General features: G+C 39.4%; 2 protein-coding genes across 2 annotated transcripts in view; one reads left to right on the forward strand and one right to left on the reverse strand.

Moving 5' to 3' along the window:
• GRXCR1 (glutaredoxin and cysteine rich domain containing 1) overlaps positions 1–24,009 on the reverse strand; it is a 319,676-nt gene that overhangs the window by 1,509 nt on the left and 294,158 nt on the right. The window contains exon 3 of the mRNA XM_047857561.1: positions 9,398–9,463. Within this exon, the coding sequence (XP_047713517.1) occupies positions 9,398–9,463 (66 nt within the window). The remainder of the gene's footprint in view (positions 1–9,397; positions 9,464–24,009) is intronic.
• Positions 10,975–11,580, forward strand: TRIM61 (tripartite motif containing 61). Its single transcript, XM_053447923.1, is given in 4 exon segments — positions 10,975–11,051; positions 11,053–11,251; positions 11,253–11,305; positions 11,307–11,580. Coding segments are annotated over 4 exon segments (603 nt in total).

Raw genomic sequence — 24,009 nt, forward strand, 5'->3', positions numbered from 1 at the left:
CATGATTGCTTCAAAATTTATGTCCCCACTTTTCAGATATGCACTTTTTGTATATAGCAAAGTTCACCTGCAATTATAGTTTGACTTAGCTATTATGTCAAGATGGCAAAATGCACATAATACCTCATTTTTAGCGGCACACAATTACTTGATGGAAAGTAGTGGTTGGCAAACCAGATGACACAAAGAGGGAACTTTATCAAGACTACAGGTTCAAAACTCTTCCAAAAAGTTAGATTGAGTGTGTGTAGCAATTAGTTACTTTGTAGGCGGGTTTTTGTCATTTCTTTGTGCAAGTATTGACCAAAACATGGTATAGTGAATTTACAATTTTACATAATATTAAAATGTCTTTAGAAAATAAATTGAATAAAACCAAACCCAGTGGTGGAAAAAGAGGGTAGTTTAAAAGCAAATTATAAGGAAAAAAATGTAATAAAAGCAAATTATAATTAGTAAATAATGGTGTTCTTATCAAATTTAAAAACTATGATAAAATAGATTCTTGACATTCACGAGAGCTGTGCCAGAAGTTTATATTAAAAATACATAATGACTTGTGGGTCACCTGGGTGGTTCAGTCAGTTAAGCATCCAACTCTTGATTTCAGCTCAGGTCATACCCTCATGGTTGTGAGATCAAGCCCCGTGTCAGGCTCTGTGCTGGGTATAAAGCCTGCTTAAGATTCTCTCTCTCCTTCTCTCTCTGCCCCTCCCCCCCATTTATGTACACAGGTGCTCTTTCTCTTTCTCAAAAAAATTATATATATATACACACACACACACACACACACATACAATGACCTACTGATCAGAACAGATATTGGGCTGGCCTAGGTCCTGGAGAAAGGACCTTTAGGGCCCCTGACTCTGGGATTTCACCCTTTAGTGCTAGATTATAACTAGATCTGGGTTTCAAGTAGAATAGTATCATCAAATTTTGCAAATAAAAATACAAGATGCCTGGTTAACTTGAATTTCAGAGAGACTACAAATAAATTTTCGTATAGGTATGTCCCCAACATTGCATGAGACATACAAAAACTAAAAATTATTTCTCATTTATCTGAGAATTATATGTAAGTGGGCAGTCCATATTTAGTATGGCATCCCTCATAGAGAAGTTGCTGACAGGGAAGGTATGAAATGCTCAGTTGTCTTGGGAAAGCAGCTGATGTCTTGGAGCACAGGGTTGGAAAGATTCTGAAGGCATTTCCATTCTCAGTAAAAATTAGCTGCTTCAGCCATAAACTGAGGAGAGGAAAAGAATGGCATACATATTATATAGCGTCTATACCCAACTCTCACACGTGCCTGATTTCACAAATGAAGAAACAAAAACTCTTTTTTTTATAAATTTTTTTTTTCAACGTTTATTTATTTTTGGGACAGAGAGAGACAGAGCATGAACGGGGGAGGGGCAGAGAGAGAGGGAGACACAGAACCGGAAACAGGCTCCAGGCTCTGAGCCATCAGCCCAGAGCCTGACGCGGGGCTCGAACTCACAGACCGCGAGATCGTGACCTGGCTGAAGTCGGACGCTTAACCGACTGCGCCACCCAGGCGCCCCGAAGAAACAAAAACTCTTAATGACTATAAGAAATGTTTAGGTCACAGGGGAATTAGAAAATTGGAACTTGAAGAACTTTCTTCAAGAGCAAATCCCTTTGGGTGAGTACCTAGCAGTGCAATTGCGGGATCATAGGGTAGTTCTATTTTTAAGTTTTTGAGGAACCTCCATACTGTTTTCCAAAGTGGCTGCACCAGTTTGCATTCCCACCTACTAGATATTTACCCAAAGAAAAGAAAAATACTAATTCAAAGGGATACAGGCACCCCAGTGTTTATACCAGCATTATCTACAATAACCAAACTATAGAAACAGCCCAAGTGTCCCTCAACTGATGAATGGATAAAATGTGGTAAATATACATACAGTGGACTATTACTCAGCCATCAAAAAGAATGAAATCTTGTCATTTGCAATGACCTGGATGGAGCTAGAGGGTATTAGGCTAAGCAAAATAGGTCAGTCAGAGAAAGAAAAATGCCACATGATTTCACTCATATGTGGAATTTAAGAAATAAAACAATTGAGCAAAGGGAAAAAAAGAAGAGGGAGGCAAACCAAGAAACAGACTCTTAATAGTAGAGAACAAACTGATGGTTACTAGAGGGGAGGTGGGTGGGGGAAGGCTTAAATAAGTGATGGGGATTAAGGAGAGCACTCCTTGTGAGGAGCACCGGCTGTTGTTATGGAAGTGTTGAATCACTATATTGTACACATGAAACATACTACACTGTATGCTAACTGGAATTCAAATAAAAACTTTTAACAAAAGAGCAAATCTCATGGTCCTTCCTCTTTAGTAGTAGTTTTTCACCTTTATTTACATCCATAATAGTCTCAAATAACATATTACATGGGATCCTCAAACATAGAAGAGTTGAATGATAAATGCTGTGACCGAGGCAGAAGTCGGGGTGGCTCTGAGCGGGTCTTGAGCTCTCACTGCTCCATTAGCCTCCAGGTATCTCATTCCCGTTACACCATCCAGTACAATCTACTCCATTGGTTCTTCTAATAAAAATAAATAATTCAGTCATCCCTAGCTGTCTCCTTCAGAGAGCACTTTTGTTATAATGTTATAGTTTTGTTAGTCTGCGGTTCCAATTTAAAGAGTTCCAACAAGGAGAAAAAACTGGCTTGTATTAAATGTATCAGATGCAGGTAAGTAGATGGTTGTGCCCCCAGTACAGGTGTTAAAGGGGCTAGAAAATTGCCCTAAACATGGACAACGTTCTAGGAAGGAGGAAGGAGGAACTGAGGTTAACAACAGTCATTATTAAAAGCAACAAAACAGACTTCCACTTTCAATGAAGAAGTCCACTGCAGAAACACTGAATTTCAAGCAACTAGCTCTTTAGTGCCCAGTTGCCCAGCAAAGTGAGAAACCATGCAGCCCTGGGTGAGAACAGCACACAGAGCACTGAGTTCACAGAATGGCCCTCCTTTGAATAGTGGTTTGGGTGGAAGCACGTCCCTTTGCGGTGGAATTCAAGAAAAAAAAAGGAGTGAGAAATCATCCTCTCTTTTTACCTCTTTCTGTTCTCATACACTTGGTGAGAGACTTTAAAAAAAGACTCAGAGGGTGAGACACTTTCATTTATTCATTCATTCCACAAATATTGAGTGTCTACTTGCCAGGCACTGTGGAAGGCACTGGGGATAAAGCAGTGAGGCCAGACACATCCCTGTTCACTTCATAGTAGCCCTCAGCCCTACCCTTAGCTTTGAATGGGTCCACGCCATACTGTGGTCATCGGAATTAAAACACACAAGAACTCCAGAGTCTCTCACAAAGGATCGACAGGATGAGGATAAAAGGGTAGAGCTCATGAATGATTGTCAAATGGATTTCCTTTGTAGCACAAACTCAAGTTCAGAAATATAAAGAGATTTTCCTATTATCTAAAATAGAAGGAGGATGCTAATATCAAGGGCTTTCGCTATCTTCCTGGAGATTAGGAAATGGATGCACTTATTATTTTTAACCTCAGATTTACCTATTCCTGTTCTAGTAGAACTTGAAAGTCTCTTAAGTATTCCACTAAAGAGGAAGTAATTTACCTGATTTTCTGTAACCATAAATCTCGTCATCCAGATTGTCTATGAAGCAAATTTATCCATATAACAAATTGTCAAAGAGGGCACACTTTGCATATAATCATCTCTGGATGATTTACCTCTGTCTATGTATTTTGTTTTAAACTACATTCAACAATTTAATTCAGAAAATGCTTGTTAAGTGCCTGCTAAACACCTCTGTCTGATCAAGCTGCTAATAAACACAATCTTTCCTGATGATCAGAGCTTCCAGTATCCGTAATTTGCAGCCTTGAGAAAGAAGCCCCTGAACTAACTGTCGACACAGAGGAAAGTTGTGGCTTATAATCTTAAATTCATTAGCCTAAATATAGGAGTCTGATTTTTGAACCCAGTGTGCTGGACTGCCATAAACCTACTTAAAAAGATGTTCAGATTTCAGAGAGAGGCAGACAGAGTACATGGCCTGATTTCCCAGGTGAGTCAGTGGTCTCTGATGCGTCTATGAATATGCCGTGGCCACCCCCCCCCACCCCCCGCACTGGGAGGGTCACCATCCAGAACTGTGCTTCTCCAGGGAGGGTTAAGACAGTGTCTGATAGCATCAACGTCCTGCAAAAATAGCCTGTGCCATTCTAGCATCCTCCATGTGTAGCTGAAACTCTTGTGTTCTTCACGAACAATGAATAAGTAATCGCCAGCCCTCAGGGGAGAGAGTCAGATTTTACAAGAAAAAAAGGACACGAAATGGGCATATGTTGGCAATCTCATTAGAAATGACAAGAATGTTTGTTCATAACTTTAAAAAAAAAATAGCAAGGCAAGAGCTTACTTGGAGCTTCTCTACCATCTGCAATCTTTAATTCAGTATCTGCCATAACCAGGTGTTTGCTAATACATCTCAAGGCTCCCCGGGCTTCCTCTGTGTGAACACCAGCAGGATCAGCTATCCATCATGGTTATTGTTTTAGGGGAATCGTAGACACTTCTTTGCTTCTAATGTCCAGCTTGTTTATTAATATAAATAAATAAATAAATAAATAAATATTACTAAAATGGTGTTTTCATTTCATCCTTTCACTCAAGCATTATCCTACATAAAATAATTATTTCTCTCTTCCTTTTCATCAGCTCACTGCTTTGTCTTTTCAAAAAAGGAACCTTGGATGAAAGAGGATTCATGCATCTTTTCACTTAACAAATATTTATTGTCTGTTATTTGCCAATCCCTCTTCTAGGCACTAAAGGTACAGAATAGAACAAAAGAGACAAGGATCTTGTGTCCACATGGAGCTCATACTATATTAGCTCAACTATATATTAGGAGCTCACACTATAAATATTAGGAGCTCACACTATATACCCTGCAAATTCTGTCTCAGGAACAGAATCCTCCCAGGTGCACCTAGCTCCACTGAACCCAAGTATCCACACTAGCTATTGTTATATTTCACTTGCTTCTGCTGGCTTTAGCCATATCCTCATGTTTAAATCTACTGACAATTTTCATCAATGAATCAGGCCCACTTGACTTCCCAGAGCAATGTTCATTTGGGCTGGATGTATGCTAAGATGCTTCGACTTGGAAATTTGAAATTATTTGTTGACTCCATTTCTGATGGTCCAACCATAACTGCTACCTCTCTTTCTTCACCATCATTTGGAATAACTGTTATAAACTGGGACCTGAATTATGAGGACCAGGATAGTCATCATCTACCATGTAGTACGAACTAACAGCAAACTAGAACTTGGCAAGATCTGTCTGGTTTCTCTCTAAAGTTATCACCAATTTACCCATCTTTCAGGATGGCCTCCCCTCTAGTTTTGGAGTCCAATGTTAAAGCCTAGTCTGTTCCCTGGACCTCATACTCTGTCTACCTCACAGCGAACTTCTCACTTGAGCTTTGGGTCCTACCACATATGGTCAGATTTCCCAGACAACTACATGCCACTTAATTTGATTCATGCTTACGACCATGGGTTTTTAAGTCAGGGTGATTATAATCATGAATCAAACACTGTCTGTAAGGTCTTCAGAAAGTGATTTAATCTCTGTGCCTCCATTTCCTGGTTAGTAAAAAGGGGATAATAATGGAAACTGACCTGCAGAGTTGTTGTGACGTTTCAATGACTTAATACATACAAAACATCAAGAATGTTACTTGCTACATAGTAAAGACTCCAATGTTTCCAACCTCATGAATATTTAACTCCTACTCCACTGCCAAAAGTCAACTTGAAGAATGGGATGGGTTTAGACTGGACTTTTGCATCCCTTATCCACTTTTCCTGGCTCTTCCAACTGCCTCTCTTGAGGGTCAATATCTTTACCGAGGCTAGTGTGCCTTAAGCCCTAGCTCCTCTCACAGGCAAATTAGGGCTTTCTTTGGATGGCTACAATTTCTCTACCAGTTTTGTTACATGGGAAAAGCAGCCCAACAGAGTTATAACACCTTACATCTGCTACAACAGCAGAAGTCAGTACCATACAATTATTTTCAACATCATGAATACTCTTAAATGTCTGCACCTTATTTATGCCATCTGTAGAATGGAGACAGATTTGATGAAGAGAACAAAATCTTCTTTCCAAAATTCTTTGAGCTGAGAGACAGAGGTTATGTTATATAGCATGATGGTGTTCACCAAGTTGCAGAATTAAGGGATTGTAGACTCAAAGAATAAAAGTCCATGAAGAGCTAAGCCGATCATCAATCTTTAAAAAGAGTAATGAGAGAGATTTACCCTATATGACTCTAAAAGATGCTGTTAAGCCACAGAAATAAAAACAGGATGATATTGCTACAATAAGACTGGCAAAGGAACTCAGTAGAGAGTCAAACCAAGACCCAAGTACACATGGGGATTTATTATGATATAAAATTGGCACAACAGAGCAATAAAAAAAAATAGTAGATTATTTAGTAGCTGGTTTGGGGAAGCTATCTCATCATAAATAAGAAAATGCAAGTGCATTCTGTATGAAGTAAAGACCTAGGTATGAAAAATTATAAAGTTAATAGAAGGGAATGCAGGATAATATCTATGTAACATTAAGATAAAAGACTACTTCATTATGAGGAAGCATGATCAATTTGATTATATCAGAGGATTTCTGTTGGGTGACGGACATCATGAAAGAAACTGAAAAAAGGAAAGGAAACATTGACAATGACTAAAACAAAGAAAACATATATTTAGAATGTAGAAGATTCTTCCAAAACTCAACCAAGGAAAAAAAAAGACAATTCCAAGACTTTTACAGGGAAGGTATAAGAATACACAGTTTACACAAGAAATTTAAAATGTTTTTAATGTTTATTTATATTTGAGAAAGAGAGAGAAAGAAAAAGAGAGAGTGCAAGGTGGGGGAGGGGCAGAGAGAGGGAGACAGAATCTGAAGCAGGCTCCAGGCTCTGAGCTGTCAATATGGACCCCAACATGGGGCTGGAACTCATGAATTGGGAGATCATGACCTGAGCTGAAGTCAGACACTTAACTGACTGAACCACCCAGGTGCCCCAAGAAATTTAAAATTTAAAAAGCATACAATGGGACACTCAAACTCAGTGGTAATCAGAAAAATGCATATTAAAACAATAAGGCAATATATCTTCACACCTACTACACTAGCAAAAACTAGAAAACAGTAAATTAGAGAACAATGTAAAATATTGTCAAGAATCATGGGGAGGAAGAACGTGGGAACACCTAAAAATGTCTTTCCCTACAACAGGGAGTATTTGAAAGGTGCAACCAGTCCAGAGAGCCATCTACTTGGAAAATTAAGTGTATGCTTAAGCAATTTCTACTCCCAGAGAAATCCATAAGGAACATGTTCAAGGTTGTTCCTGGAAGCAGTGTTTGAGGAGGGTACTGAATGACATCTGGGTATCCATCAACGGAAAAGCAGGTAGATAAAAAATAGTGGGTATGCACCACAGAGCTGTACTGTCCAAAACAGGAGCCACTAGCCACATTTGGCTATTTAAATTTAATTTTAAATCAAATAAAATTAAATAAAATTAAAATTTCAGTTTCTCAGTCACACTAGCCATATTACTTGCTATAACAGTGACTATAAAGTGCTCAATAGCCACATACAGCCCATGGTTACCACTTTGGACAATACACATATGTTTCCATCATGGAGTAGTTAGAAGAAATGTATTAAATGTTCACATAGCAACATACATGGTCCTTAAAAACATAGTGCCTAGTGAAGACAATTTGCAACAAAATAAAAAATATTTGTGTAAAATATTACACAACAAAAATGCAATGCTATATTACATAACAGCATGACATAAATTTAAAATGTACACAGAAAACAATAATGCACATTAACCAAGTTAAATCATTTAAATAAAAGATATGCATTAACCTAAACTCATGGTTTCAGGGGGTTGGAGTCGAGTATAGGGACAAAAAGAAAGAAAGAAGTCCATCCACACAGATTTTCAAGCTTAGAGGAGTTGATGACTATATAGTCCATGCCCTCACTGTGTTTGTCCTTCTGGAAGAAATCACAATAGGGGGGTGCCTGGGTGGCTCAGTCGGTTGAGCCTCCGACTTCGGCTCAGGTCATGATCTCACGGTTCGTGAGTTCGAGCCCCGCGTCGGGCTCTGTGCTGAAAGCTCGGAGCCTGGAGCCTGCTTCAGATTCTGTGTCTCCCTCTCTCTTCCCCACTCATGCTCTATCTCTCAAAAATGAATAAACGTTAAAAAAAAAAAAAGAAATCACAATAGGAATGAAACATGATTCCTAAAACCAAGGAGCCCTTGGTTCGTTTGGGACACCCATCAAATACCCAAGGAAAGGTAATACACAAGTCAAAGGATTGTGGTAAGCACCCAACAGAAAGAGGGTTATAAAAATTCCAAGGTGCAAGAGACCAGGAATGATCTGGGGAAGAAAGGATACTGTAAGATGGGCCCTGAAGATGGTGTAAGTAAATGAGGACCTGGAATAAGAGCATTCTAGGCAGACAAAACAGCTTGCACAAAGGAATGGTAGGAAGAAGCCACAGAGAGTTGTCTCTTGCAACTAAAGAACAAAAAGTGGTAGAGAATCAGAGGTGAGGTCAGTGGAGGAGACTAGACCAAGAAGAGCTGGCAGGGCTTATAGATACTGGGTGCCCATATTGCCTAATTCACCTGGGAATGTCCTGGTTCATGTGTGCTGTCCCAGAGAAATCATTAACACACCCTCTTTACTCTCAAAGTGTCCCATTTTGGGCCAGAAAAGATATGACTTTCCTACCTATGGAGAGAAACAGGCTGATAATATAGTTTAGCAGAGGACTTTCTGGTTCCATATTGTTTGATACGTTACATATTTGAACATGCATTTCTCTGATGCTACAATTGTAAGTATTGGAACAAAATTAAAGTGTGCACTTTAGGAGAAATAATTTTTCTGAAATCTTTAGAAATGATAAGCTGGTCCGTGGGAAAGATAATTTAAATGAAAAATTGTAAACGTGCTTCAAGACAATTGCCTGATTCTGAAACACCTCATCAACAGCTCTATTACAGAGAATTAGGCTCTAATAAAGCTGACTGGGATTCTCACCTAATACTATGAGGTGGGGAGACGCTAACACTAAAGTCACTCTAGCTGGAGCAAACCTAATGGCAGGTGATACCAAATGAAAACTGCCACACGTATCCCATTACATATTTGTAAGAACATGGGGAGAAAAATTCAATTAGGAAAACTCAATTACAATCAGAATGTGTTTTAACATTTTGATTACTAAAAATAAGTTGCTAAAAGCACAATTACCTCAATTTTGGTTAAGAGGTCTTGCAGTTCTCCTGATTCATTCATTGACAAAATTTTCTCAGCACCCTATTAACAAGAAAGGGTGGGGTGGGGGAAGAAAATCCATTTTGTTAGTATTGGAGAAAACAAAGTTCTAGCCAGGAGAGCTTAACCCACAAGATTTTGAACACCATTCTTCCCTCGTAAGTAAACTTACAACCAGGAGGCCAAAGAAGGGAGGAAATTTCTTTTTTCCTCCATATATTCTCCCATTTAGTAAGGCTTAGTGGGAGCAAGAGGACGACTGCCAGCAGAAGGTGAGAGCTGGGAATCCCACAAATGTCAGATTATGTCCAGATATGGAAGGTTCCAGCACACCCTTCAGAGTTGTTCAGAGCGCCTGAAGGCAGCTCTGCCATCTGGGAAAGGAAACCATGGAGCAAACTCCCAGCCTGGGCTGTCTCCACCCTATTCCCAGTGGTGTTGACATGACCCTTCCTTCACGTGTAGAGGTAGCAGCAGCTAATAATACTAATAAAATTAATAACCACTGACACTAATTAAGCACACATTATGAGCTGGGCACCCAACATCATCTAATTTGAAGTGGTAGGCTCTATTAATAGCACAAAGTGAGCCTCAGTGAGATTAAATAACAATGCCAAGGCCACCCCGAAAGGAAGCAGAATGGGAATCTGAACACAAGCAGGGAACTCACTCCAGAGCCATTGTTTTTAACTTCTAAAACTTTACTATGAAAATGAGAATGGGGGCAATGTATGCACTTTCCAAACAAATCATAGTGTTTCTTCTAACTACCTGATCTTCCTTCCCTTTCCAGCCTCTTCTTACATTCTCCTGCTCGATTTTCCTTTCCTCGATAAGGAAGGAAATTATTTCTGATCAAAGGCAGAGACCATGTGTGCCTTGTTCACAACATCTCCCTGGCACGGAATAACAGTTGTTGGCACAGAATAGGTGTTGAACCAGTTTTTGATTGATCAACAAAACGGGGAGAAATAGCACCACACAATAAATACTTCTTGGGTTCCTATTTGTGCTGGGCAGGATGGAAAACAAAAATTCACTTAAGATATTTAAAACGTCCTGGTTCATAAGGAGGTCACTATAGACTTTTATGTAAACGTGCAACAAAGTAAACCACAATGCAGAATGGGAAATAGGTGTTGGAACGAGGCTCTGGGGCCACAGCAGTCTCTGGCCAGAGAGGGGCTCAGCCATTTGCTCCAGGAAAGATTCCTAGTCTTGGACCTAAAGCTACTTTCTTGAACAGGAAAGTCATTAAGCCTGACTTTACATCATTGAGTGGAAAAAACAGCAGCCCAGCTAATCTGTTCTAGGATGTAATCGACTCCAGCCTGTGGAGTATTCTTGGCAACAGACTCTAGAGCTAAGGGGCAAAGGGATAAACAGGTTTATACAAGCTATCATCAACATGCCAATCCGGTGAAAATGAAAGCTGGTCAGTTTCCAAGGTCTGTGGGAGGATACCCATCGCTCACTGGGTCCTGAGTGCTAGCGGGCCAGGCTTTCCTACAGAACAGATTACCTCATCCACCACCTTTGTTCATGGCTCAATGGAGTGTGTGACGTCCCTGGCAGGCTTCCAAATAGGGGCTAGCTGTCCCATCTGTCTGGACTACTTGAAAGACCCAGTGTGGGCATAACTTCTGTCTCTCTTGAGTCAGTCTGTCCTGGAAGGATCTAAATGAGACTTTACCCTGTCCATTTTGCCATTATTGTTCTCTAGGAAGGAAATTCATAAGCAATCCCCAGCTGGGCAATTTGATGGAAATCGCTAAGCTACTATAAATAAGAAGAAGCCAGAGGAAGAAGAAGGAAGAGAAGCTCATATCTGAAAAAGCATAATTAAGTGTTGGCCTTCTTCTGTCAGAAGGACCGGAAAGTTTTGTCCACAGTGTAGTTTCTCCACTGATCACTGGAATCACTGCATTTGACCCAGAGAGAAGGCTGTTCCCCATCACAGGAAAAGATTGGAGAATTGCACTGAACCAGGGAAGGAGAGAGTGGAACAGGTAGAAAAGGGGATAACTGTGCAAACCAGAAAATCATTGGAACTGAAGAAGAAATAAAGTGTGAGTTTGAGCAACTTACGTGGTTTCTCAAAAATGAGCAAGAGACTGTTCTTTCGCAATGACAAGATGAGGAAATGGATATTTTAATGAAACGAAATGAAAACCTAACATTTTAAAAGCATCTTTCCACATTAAAACATCTATTAAAGGAGATAGAGGGAAGATATGCAAGGTGAAAACTGGAATTACTGACAGATGTTGAAACTATCTACCATAGATATAAAACCTTAAAGTCCCCTGAACCTTTTTCATGACAATTAAAGGAATATGGCAAGAAGGAGAAGGAGGCGGAGGAGGAGGAGGAGGAGGAGGAGGAGAAGAAGAAGAACAAGAAGAAAAAGAAGAAGAAGAAGAAGAAGAAGAAGGGGAGGAGGAGGAAGAAGAAGAAAAATAAGGAGGGGGTGGGGAGGGGAGAGGGAGGGGGGAGGAAGAAAAGAAGTGTGAAATGGGTGATGCAGAAAAGGGCAACTAGGAAATCATAACATGGGGGAAACCGATCTGCTTATTGACGGCAGAGAAGGCTTTCTGAGCTTGGCAGAATTTGATCTGGACCTTGAAGCTTAGGGGAGGTTTCTAAGATGAGGTAGGCAATTTTTGTAGTGATGTATAGGAGCCTTTAGTTCTGGGTTTTATTTTACTTCAGTTGATCTCATAAAATTCATGTCATCTTAATCACCATCAGAAATGTCAACTTGAAATATTAAAAAGCACTAGGAATTAACACACAGGGCTACAGAGGATATACATAAGTGTACAAGGCGGGTTATATTCTTTAGTTTGTGGGTGGTTTGGCCAGGAGGACAGAAGAGACATACCTAAAGTAAGACCCAAAGTGATGGAAGCACCAAACAAAACATTAAACTCTAAAATGTAGGAATAACTGGTAATATTTTACTTTTGCTGCATTCTATTTCTTTTAAGAGTCAGCCACGCTAAAATGGGAAAAGCCCCTGGGGACTCTGGTCCACCAACTAAAGCAGCAAGGGAATAGATCATTTTTCTACAATGAAAGAAAATGCACCACATGACCCCAAGCAAAACGAATGCACCAGAGAAGCTATCAGGCATCTGCTTTCCAGCTCTTTTCTTCTCTCAGCTGTCAGCGTTCCTTAGCCAGTTGTTTAGAATCCGATGCAGAGACCAGGAAAGGCCTTTCTCATTACCCATCAATACATGGAATTTGCCCTGCCTCAGCCAAATAATTCCAGCACCATCAACACGACAAGAGTAGATTCTACGTTTCAATAGAAACACGGGCTTTGCTCACATTAAGCAACGTACCCAAACTCTGTTCAAGACACACCTGGGGTCTGGTGCACGGGTGGCATACCAAGTGCCGAAGGTGGAGAAAATTCTCTGGAACAGAGACCTGAGAGCTGAGTACTTGCTCCCTCTCTCAACTGCTGCTACTCAATATAGCATCCACCCACAACTCCACCTGGCCCGCCCCCAGATCATTTCCTTGGAAGGAGCCCTCTGTTCTTTGGCCAAGTACTGAACAGAAACAAGAGTCAAAATCCCCTGCTTCCCCACTGGGTTCCAAGTCCCTAACCTCCACCTGACCTGTCCTTGCTGAACTGAAGTGCAAGATTTTACAGGGCAGGACAGGGAAATCTCTGCCCTCTCTGCTCCTAAGCAGCAGCAGCAGCAGCTGAGGCAGGATAGGGATCTCAGCCTTGCTGGCAAGTGTCAGGGAAAATGAGGTTCCTCCCATCCTGAGGCTTGGCTAGCGCTCAACCTGCCCTGCGCTGCTCTGCATTTACCCAGTCCAAAGCTCTCATTCCCTGCAGCTTTCCACCACAGACATTCTAATTATTACTTGGTCTATAAAGACACTTGTGTGCCCAAAGAAGAGAGCGTATTTTTTTTAATTATTTTTTTAATGTTTATTTACTTTTGAGTCAGAGAAAGTGTGAAGCGGCAGAGAGGCAGAGAGAGAAGGAGACAGAATCTGAAGCAGGCTCCAGGCTACCAGCTGTCAGCACAGAACCCGTTGTGGGGCTCGAACCCACGAACAGCGAACAGCGAGATCATGACCTGAGCGAAAATCAGACACCCAACTGACCCACCCAAGCACTCTGAGAGCGTATTTTTTTTTAAGTATTAACATTCTTAGGGGATAATCTTTTCCCGCTTGGTATTTGGTTAAGAGTATCACATATGAGTTTGTTAACTTCTACAATGTAAGTCTATTATTCAGTTCCATGCAAGTAGAAATTAATCTTTCTATTATTGGCATAGTTTGCCAAGACTTCCAGGATACCTATGGAAATATTTCTAATGCATTTTTCAATTGATTCAGAATCTTTTTTTTCTGAAAATTAATTTAATCCTGAAATTAATGATACTAGTAATACGCTAGGTGCTTTACAGACATTGGCTTTTTTAATCATCACTGCAAGATAAGCATTATTATCTCTCTCTTTTTTTTTTAAAGAAGAAACTGAAGTTTGAAGAGAATAAGGAACATGCCCAGCACCTTTTAGTTAGTCAATACAAAGCCTGTCCAGATCTTGAACTCGGATCATATTGTCTCAAAACATACATTCTTTCCATTGTTCCATGCATGCTGCCTTCTCACTGATATAATTTATTAGTGAAAAAATGGTACAGATAGCTCCCAGTCTGAGTAACATGACAGTCTGTGTTGGGATTCACTGTTGACATGGGTCCCAAAAAAGCCAAGTGAATGAAAGCCTTCACTGCGATGACTCCAAACAGGATGAATGTGTCAGAGAAGCTAAAGAACATCTCTATTCTTTTTTTACTTCAGTCTCAGGTATTTTTGGTTATTTCAAATACATTGCATATTCCAGAAAAGGACTTAGTTCATTATAAACTCCAATATATGAAATTAGCTCTATTCTCAAATTCTTTCCCCCTTAAAATTCTGAGCAGTGAGCTGTGACATGTGAACAAGTCACTTTACTTTATATGTAACAAGCTTCCCAGAGATCAGACAGTCTACATAATCTTTTGTCACATGAATCACCAAAAAAGAGACCCACACCTTCAGGCAACAAGAACAGGTTAAAAAAAGACATCAGCCCCCTGCTGATTAGGGCTGCTGGACACTCACCCACCATTTGTGATCCATGAATGTACAAAAGTGGCCACCATACTCATTTGTACTCATGTCCATTCATTTATTTCCACATTCAACACAATTCTGAGTCTCCATTATGGGTTAGGCATTGTGCTAAGTGTTTGAGATATAAACAATAAGCAAAAAAAAAAAAAAAGGCTCCCTGTCCCTGTTCCTGAGAGAATGTAAAATCTTTTGGAGTAGACAGATGTTAAACAAAAGGTCATACAAATAAATGTAAACTATAACCGTCATAAATACTACAAAAGAGTTGTTGGTACAAGATGTTGTGAAAGTGTATCTAATAAGGTGCGATTAACTTAATCAACAAGATTAGGGAAAACCCCATAAATTAATGATTAAGTTGTTATCTTTATGATTGATAGTAGGTAACTGAGCACATAGATAGAATGAAGGAAGGAAATTAATTAGAGCAATAAGGTTACCAAATATCATATGTACATGATCCTTCGTGGTCACCATTCTCTTTCATTCAAAATAAGAAAAACTATGTTCAATGAACCTGCCTATCAGATTCTGCATAGTGTTTTGGACTGGTGCCCTGGAGGAAACATAGGTAAGATACCAGGCCACAGGGTCAGTGATCTATTTTACCAATAAGATGAGGAAAAGTTTAGATTGGTATAAGCCAGCTTGGATTCACCACACTCTTCTAGATCTCTGTGAAGAGTTGTTAGGCCAAGGGTTTCCTTGACCATCATCAAAAAACGATATAAACAAATACAGACATTTAAGTATTTTTTCTCAAGAATTACTTAAAATCACACACACAGGCGTTAGCTGCCTCCAGGCTGATACACCTCCACGCTAATACCCAGGCTCTGAGATTCCACATAGGACACAAATGTTTGGAAACTATTGACCTGAAATTTTTGAGAGGTCCAGAAGAACTAAAAATAATGTTCTCATTAACCAAAACCAAACAGAATTTTTTAAATTTATTTTTATTTTTTTAATTTACCTGCAAGTTAGCATATAGTACAACAATGATTTCAGGAGTAGATTCCCTAATGCCCCTTACGCATTCAGCCCCTCCCCCCCTTTTTATTTATTTATTTATTTTTATTTTTATTTTATTTTTTATTTTTTTATTTATTTTTGGGACAGAGAGAGACAGAGCATGAACGGGGGAGGGGCAGAGAGAGAGGGAGACACAGAATCGGAAACAGGCTCCAGGCTCTGAGCCATCAGCCCAGAGCCTGACGCGGGGCTCAAACTCATGGACCGCGAGATCGTGACCTGGCTGAATTCGGACGCTTAACCGACTGCGCCACCCAGGCGCCCCAGCCCCTCCCCCTTCTTACAACCCCTCCAGTAACCCTCTGTTCTCCATATTTAAGAGTCTCTTCTGTTTTGTCCCCCTCCCTGTTTTTATATTATTTTTGCTTCCCTTCCCTTGTGTTCATCTGTTCTGTGTCTTAAAGTTCTCATATGAGTGATGTCATATATTTGTCTTTCTTTGACTAATTTCGCTTAGCATAACACACTCTAGTTCCATCCACGTTGTTGCAAATGGCAAGATTTCATTCTTTTGATTGCCGAGTAATACTCCATTGTATATTTATACCACATCTTCTTTATCCACTCATCCATCGATGGACATTTGGGCTCTTTCCATGCTTTGGCTATTGTTGATAGTGCTGCTATAAACACTGGGGTGCATGTGCCCCTTCGAAACAGCATGCCTGTATCCCTTGGATAAATACCTAGTAGTACAATTGCTGGGTCGTAGGGTAGTTCTGTTTTTAATTTTTTGAGGAAACTCCATACTGTTTTCCAGAGTGGCTGCACCAGTTTGCATTCCCACCAGCAGTGCAAAAGAGATCCTCTTTCTCCGCATCCTCACCAACATTTGCTCTTGCCTGAGTTATTAATGTTAGCCATTCTGACAGGTGTGAGGTGGTATCTCATTGTGGTTCTGATTTGTATTTCCCTGATGATGAGTGATGTTGAGCATTTTTTCATGTGTTGGTTGGCCATCTGGATGTCTTCTTTGGAGAAGTGCCTATTCATGTCTTTTGCCCATTTCTTCACTGGATTATTTGTTTTTTTGGGTGTGGAGTTTGATATGTTCTTTATAGATTTTGGATACTAACCCTTTATCTGATATGTCATTTGCAAATATCTTCTCCCATTCCATTGGTTGCCTTTTAGCTTTGCTGATTGTTTCCTTCGCTGTGCAAAAGCTTTTTATTTTGATGAGGTCCCAATAGTTCATTTTTGCTTTTGTTTCCTTTGCTTCTGGAGATGTGTTGAGTAAGAAGTTGCTGCAGCCAAGATCAAAGAGGTTTTTGCCTGCTTTCTCCTTGAGGATTTTGATGGCTTCCCATCTTATATTTAGGTCTTTCATCCATTTTGAGTTCATTTTTGTGTATGGTGTAAGAAAGTGGTCCAGGTTCATTTTTTGCTGTCCAGTTTTCCCAGCACCACTTGTTAAAGAGACTGTCTTTATTCAATTGGATATTCTTTCCTGCTTTGTCAAAGATTAGCTGGCATACGTTTGTGGGTCCATTTCCAGGTTCTCTATTCTGTTCCATTGATCTGAGTGTCTGTTTTTGTGCCAAATCAGAAATTTTAATGTATATATACATATATGCATATTGTGTGTATGCATATATGTTATATATTACTTAATTTTTACTTTTATTTGCATTTATTCATATACCACTTCATCTTACTAAGAAACTTGCCTGCAATAAAAGATACATATAATGATAAAATAAAATAAAATTTGAATAAAAATTCAGGACAAAAGAAATGTCCTAAATACATTTCAAAATGATAGCTATTATTGAGACTTAAATTTATTCTAAGGCAGCTCCTCAATTCAAACAAAGTTTGTTTTAGTGTAGTACTCTAACAATGCAATGTTTTACATAACACTTTAGATGGTCTTGCTATTATAATAAATAATACCCCTGCTTTTCATTAACCATAAAAATATAGTCTCTAAATAAATGCCATCACAGAAGTGGCTCTTGACTCAAATAGTACAAGTTTTTTTTATCCCTCCTGCTGGCTTAAATCAGGCTCCTTTTCCTTTTTGCTTAACCACTTCCCTGCGATTTATTTCTCTATATTTAACTGCACACCCTACATTGCTTGTTGGAGTACCTTCTAGTGACTGGGATGCAACCCAGACTCCTCAGCATGGTTGACACAAACCTCCACTATCTGGCTGCACCAACCCTTCCAGCCCTGTCCTTTAATGCTATGTACTCCTAATACTCTGAATTTCTCTCTTTCTCCTGGACATACCAGGTCCTTCCATGAGATAATATGCCTTTGCACATGCTCTGTACCTTTGCCCCAAATTTATTCTATCCTTCGCAGCCTCTCCCAGAAAACTTCTAGACATCCCTCCAAACCCAAATGAAATGTTACCTTATTGATGAAGTTTCTTTGATTTTCCCAGGCAAATATCAGTATTCCTTCCTCTGTGCTCTGAGACCACTTTGTGCCCCCCTGCACTGTGAGCCCAGTGGTGATTAAAACAACTGGGACTTCTTCAAGGACCCAGCGCTTTGCATGGTGCCCCATAGACACTCAATAAGTATTTGCCATATTAACATCTTCAGCCATTTTGTAGTAAATACATTAGTAAATACTAAATGTAGTAAGTGTAGTAAAAAATGTAGTAAAAAAAAAAAAAAAGAAAGAAAAGCATTATATTCCAAATGGCTGTTTCCCACAATGACTGCTGATTTAAAAAGGAAAGATAGGGGCACCTGGGTGACTCAGTCAGTTAAGTGTCTGACTTCGGCTCAGATCCCGATCTTCACAGTTTGTGAGTTTGAGCCTCACATCGGGCTCTGTGCTGACAGCTCAGAGCCTGGAGCCTGCTTCAGATTCCATGTCTCCCTCTCTCTCTGCCCCTCCCCGCTTGCACTCACTCTCTCTCTGTCTCTTTCTCTTTCTCAAATAAATAAATAAACATTTAAAAAAAACAAAAAGGAAAAATAAGCAAAGGCATAAATCAAAAAGCACCTTGGTGAAGGTAAATCTGCAAGCTGATGTGATTTGATGATGGACTGCCAAACACCTACAGGAGAGAGGGGTATGGAGACTGTGTGACTGCTTCCCCTAACCATCACTTCCTTTAGCTGGGCACAGGACAGGAAATGAAGAACAAACCATTGGAGGCTGCGCTCTCATGACGACTGGTAGGCTGGGCTGTCTGGTGCCAGCTACTAAAGGATTTTTCTGCTGTGTAATCAGGAGAGCAGATGGCAGGGCTGGCATTCAAGGGCCTCAACCAACACCTAGCATGACGCCCGCCAAAGGACGTGCTCAGTAAATGTTTGTTTCTGTGGCTGCCAGACCCACCAGAACGGGAGGTTACGTCAACCCTGGAGACAGGCCACCCGAGCCCTGCTGACAATGGCAGACTTTACTTCAGGAATCAGCTTGGGATCATCTCCAGTATGTGAACCAACTCCATGGAGACCCTGGAGTTCTACACCAAACACTTAGGCCTGGAAGATGTTCAAAGCAGGTGTGGTGATATCCCTCCAGTGTCTTAAAAAAGACACAGTAAAATCTCCTCAGAAAATCTCATTCTAAAGAGCATGGTTTTCCTGTGTCCATGGCAGGAAGAATTAACTGCAAAATTAAACTAGTTGACTTGTTTTGTGTAATTATATAATACAGACTTTTGGGTGTTGAAAAACGCCTGCCAAAGGCAGTGATTTAGGTTTTCTGTAATTAATGTTGAGCTACTTTTTTCAGTGTAGCTACAAAGAACACTTTTCTCATGGAAGCAATCTTGATCTTTATAATAAAGCCATATCATCAAAGTAGATGATCATGGGGATATATTATTCTCTTTTCTATGGCAGAAAACCATCTCTCTTGTTCTTTTATTTATTTCTTCTGGTTCCTTTAAAATTAATATTGAATCACATAAAAGTGACATCAAGTCCCTAGGTTTGTTTTTTTTTTTAACGTTTATTTATTATTGAGAGACAAAGAAACACAGAGCGAAAGCAGGGCGGGGTAGAGAGAAGGGGAGACACAGAATCTGAAACAGGCTCCAGGCTCTGAGCTGTCAGCACAGAGCCCGACGCGGGGCTCAAACTCAGGAACCAGGAGATCATGACCTGAGCCGAAGTCGGTCGCCCAACCAACTGAGTCACCCAGGCGCCCCAAAGTCACTACTAGGTTTAAAAAAAAAAGATAATATTGGGGGATCGAGCTAAAAGCCGGAAAACAGTTTTACTTAATAGATTTAAGACTGTTGTCTACTACGTCACATAATTCCCTGCATAAACTGATTTTTAGAATGCAGTGATTAAGTTCACCAAAGCTTTTTTTTCATTCAGCTATAACTGACATATAACATGTTACTAGTTTAAGGTACATAACATAATGATTCAATATTTGTATATATTGCAAAATGATCCCCACAATAAGTCTAGTTAACACCCATCACAGCACATAGTTACAAATTTTTTTCTAGCGATGACAACTTTTAAGATCTACTCTCAGAAGCTCTCAAATATACAATGCAGTATTGTGAGCTGTAGTCACAATGCTGTACAATATGTCACCAGTATTTATTTATTTTATAACTGGAAGTTTGTACCTTTTGACCCCCTTCACCTATTTTGCCTCCCTGTCCCGTGCCCCCCACATTTGGCAACCACCAATCTGTTTTTTTGTATTTATGAACTCGGGATTTTTTTTTTCCTTGAGATTCCACATATAAGTAAGATCATACAGTATTTGTCTTTGTTTGTCTGACTTCACTTATTAGCATGAGGCCTTCAAGGTCCATCCATATTGTCAAAAATGACAAGATTTCATTCTTTCTTATGGCTGAATAATATATATATTGTGTATATGTGTGTATACGTGTGGATGTGTGTATATTGTGTATATGTGTGTATATGTGTATATATATTGTGTATATAGTGCATATATGTATATATATACATATATATGTATATCATAATTTCTTTATTCATTCATCCATTGATAAACACCAAGGTTGTTTCCATCTCTAGGGAATTGAAAACATTGCTGCAGTGAACACAGGGGTGCATACACCTTTTCGAGTTAGTGCTTTTGTTTTCTTTAGATAAATACCCAGAAGCGAAATTGATGACTCATACGGTAGTTCAATTTTTTTAGGAACCTCCGTGCTGTCTTCCACAGTGGCTGTACCAATTTACTTTCCCACCAACAGTGCACAAGGTTTCCGTTATACCCACATCCTCCATTACATTTGTTATTTCTTGTCTTTGATTATAGCCATTCTAACCAGTGTGAAGTGATACCTCACTGTGGTTTTCATTTGCACTTCCCTGATAATTAGTAATATTGAGCACCTTCTCATGTGTCTGTTGGTTATCTATATGTCTTCTTTGGAAAAAAATGTATTCAGATCATCTGCCCATTTTTTACTTGGATTGTTTGTCTTTTTGCTATTTAGTTGTATGATTTCTTTATATTTTGGGATATTAATCCTTTATCAGATATGTGATTTGCAAATATTTTCTCTCATTGGTAGTCTGCCTTTTCATTTTGTTAATGATTTCCTTTGCTGTACAGAAGCTTTTTGTTGATATAGTCCCACTTATATATTTTTACAACCAAAGGTTTTCTTTTTTATTTTTTTAATGTTTATTTATTTATTTTGAGGGAGAGAAAAGAGCACAAGTGGGGCAGGGGCAGAGAGAGAGAGAGAGAGAGAGAGAGAGAGAGAGAGAATCCCAAGCAGGCTCTGTGCTTGAACTCATGAATTGTGAGTTCATTGGAACTCATGAATTGTGAGTTCATTGGAACTCACAAATCGTGGAACTTGAACTCACGAATCGTGAGATCATTGCCTGAGCCAAAATCAAAAGTTGGATGCTTAACCAGTGGAGCCACCCAGGCACCCCAGCCAAAGGTTTTCTGAATACAATTCCAGATTAAATCCTAGTGCCCCCATTTACAAATTAATTTAACTTGGACAAATAATGTAAATAAAGACTCAGCTTCCTGGGGAGCCTGTGTGGCTCAGTTGTTCAAGCATCTGACTTCAGCTCAGGTCATGATCTCATGGTTTGTGAGTTCGAGCCCCACGTCAGGCTCTGTGCTGACAGCTCAGAGCCTGGAGCCTGCTTCGGATTCTGTGTCTCCCTCTCTTTCTGCCCCTCCCCAGCTCGTGCTCTCTCTCTCTCCCAAAAATAAACATTTAAAAAAATTTAAAAAAAAAGACTCAGTTTCCTTATTTGTAAATTGGGTATAATTATGTTTATAATGTTGTTGTAGAGATTACATGAGATATATAAGTCTACAACACTGTATGGCATATATTAGGAATTCAATAAATAGTAGTTGTTTATTTATTATTGTTGTTGTTGAACTCTGAGAAAATTGGTAATTTAGGATCAATTTTGAGCATACAAACATTTCCTGTCTAGAGTCAATAAATAATTTTTAGAAAAGGAGGTCAGTAAGAGTATTATATTCCTTTCAGATGATGCCACCATAAAGTAAAGAGAATGTAATAAAAAGGGAGGTAGAGGATCATACAAAATATTGGGATTAAAATCTCAATTTTGTGATTAAAAAAGAAAGGTTGTATGAAATTTGAGGACTTTCTAGCTACATTGTAGACATGCTAAAATACTATGAGAGATTTAACTAGCTTTCAGCCAAGGTTCTTTGGAAAGTCAGAAACTGAGGACAGTTAGTGAACAATATTACTGAAGACGAGTCAATTATTTTTCTTGGGTAACACAGAATTTAATCACTCAGCAGGAAAAATATATGAGGAAGATTCATGTGGTGAGGGTAGTTGAGAAATATAATTAGTTGATCCAAATGTCAATTATAATTCCATTAATAGGAGGGAGATCCTACTTAAATAGGCCTAAATCCCAAATGGGATCCAAGGATATCTAGACATGGACAGGCTATGGAAGAATCATCACTGCAGCTTAGATGTTCAATAAAAATTACCTTATCTTTAGTATTATGATCTTAGTAAAATTATCACTCCTACCTAGTTGCTACTAGAAAGACTTTTCTATAGTGTACTGAAGTTCATGGTCATGAAATGAAGCAGATGACCCATTTTTATAAGGTACTATAATGTTAAAGAGTCATCAGTTGTCTAATAATTGTTGTTTTTTAAACTCATGAGAATAACTCAATGCATCTTCCAAGATCCTAGCAGGAAACTTGGATGCCCTAAGACTTTAACTGAGGAGCATTTAATGAAAGGATAATCTACAGAAGTGTGGACAACAGTAAATAAACCAATGGGCTTGGTGAATCACCAGGGGGGTGGGCAACAATGACGGTGTAACTACCCGTAGGTCTAACAATCTTGAGGAAGGCATTGTATGCAGTAGCTGTGGGAACTCAGCAACTGCCCAAACTGCACCTCAGTGTGATGGGAGCAGGGAACGTAAATACCTCTGTCCCACCTCACTCAGATCTCCCCCTTAGCCTCCTTGTGACTGAAGTCAGAAGGCGAAAGCATCTGCTTGGAGGAATCTGTAAAGTTTGCCTTTCTGTGGCTCAGAACAGTGAAGGGGAGAGAATGGATCTGGAAGGGAAAACAGAAAAAAGGGAAAACAGCCCACCAGCCATGAATCACATGATTCCTTTCATTCTATTGGAAACGATCCCAGTTTGAGTCCATTTATTATGTGTCTTCAGAACAAGAGAATAAGAATGACGAGAACCTTTCTGTAATCCTATGGTGAAAGGAAGTGAATCGCATGGGTAACCAGATATGTTGGAAAGGCTGAACCACTGGAGTTAAAATTGTGGGTTCAGCCATATATTAAATCCTATCTCTGCTACTTAATTGGGTGTTCAGCTTGGGCAAGTCACTTACGTCCTCAAAACCTCAGTTTTCTCAGCTACAAAGTAAAGAGAAAAATATCACTATCAGGTACAGTTGTAAGAAATAAGTGAGATAATGTATGTTATGTACTTAGCATAGTGCCAGGTACATATAGACCATTAGTAATGAGAATAATATTTGTTGATTTTTGTTGTTTTCAGAAGATTAGTAATGGACTTTCCATTGAGCCTAATTCCAAAGATCCATTTTGAAGGACTCATTGTCAAGTGTTTCTTTTTTAAATCAACTGCTGTGACCTCCTTACAGTGGGACTATTCTCCTTCTATTGGTAGTGTGGAGAGAATATTAATTACCTCTACTCCATTGTCACTGTCCACTCTTCATTGTCCTTTTCATTCCAAAAATCCTCTGAAATTGATTTAGGCATAGCTTTTGTGAAAGAGTATTTTTCCCAGCCTCCTGTGTAGTTAGATGTGGCCGTGTGCCTAAGACCCTCCAGTGAGATGTGAGCAGAAGTAATGCATACAGCTTCCAGGCCAGACTCTTAAAAGCAAATGGATCATCCTACTCTTATTCTTTTTATCTTTTAACAAGGTGGAAAAAA

Source organism: Prionailurus viverrinus, chromosome B1 (assembly GCF_022837055.1).
Source record: "Prionailurus viverrinus isolate Anna chromosome B1, UM_Priviv_1.0, whole genome shotgun sequence".
In the NCBI taxonomy this organism is placed as follows: domain Eukaryota; kingdom Metazoa; phylum Chordata; class Mammalia; order Carnivora; family Felidae; genus Prionailurus; species Prionailurus viverrinus.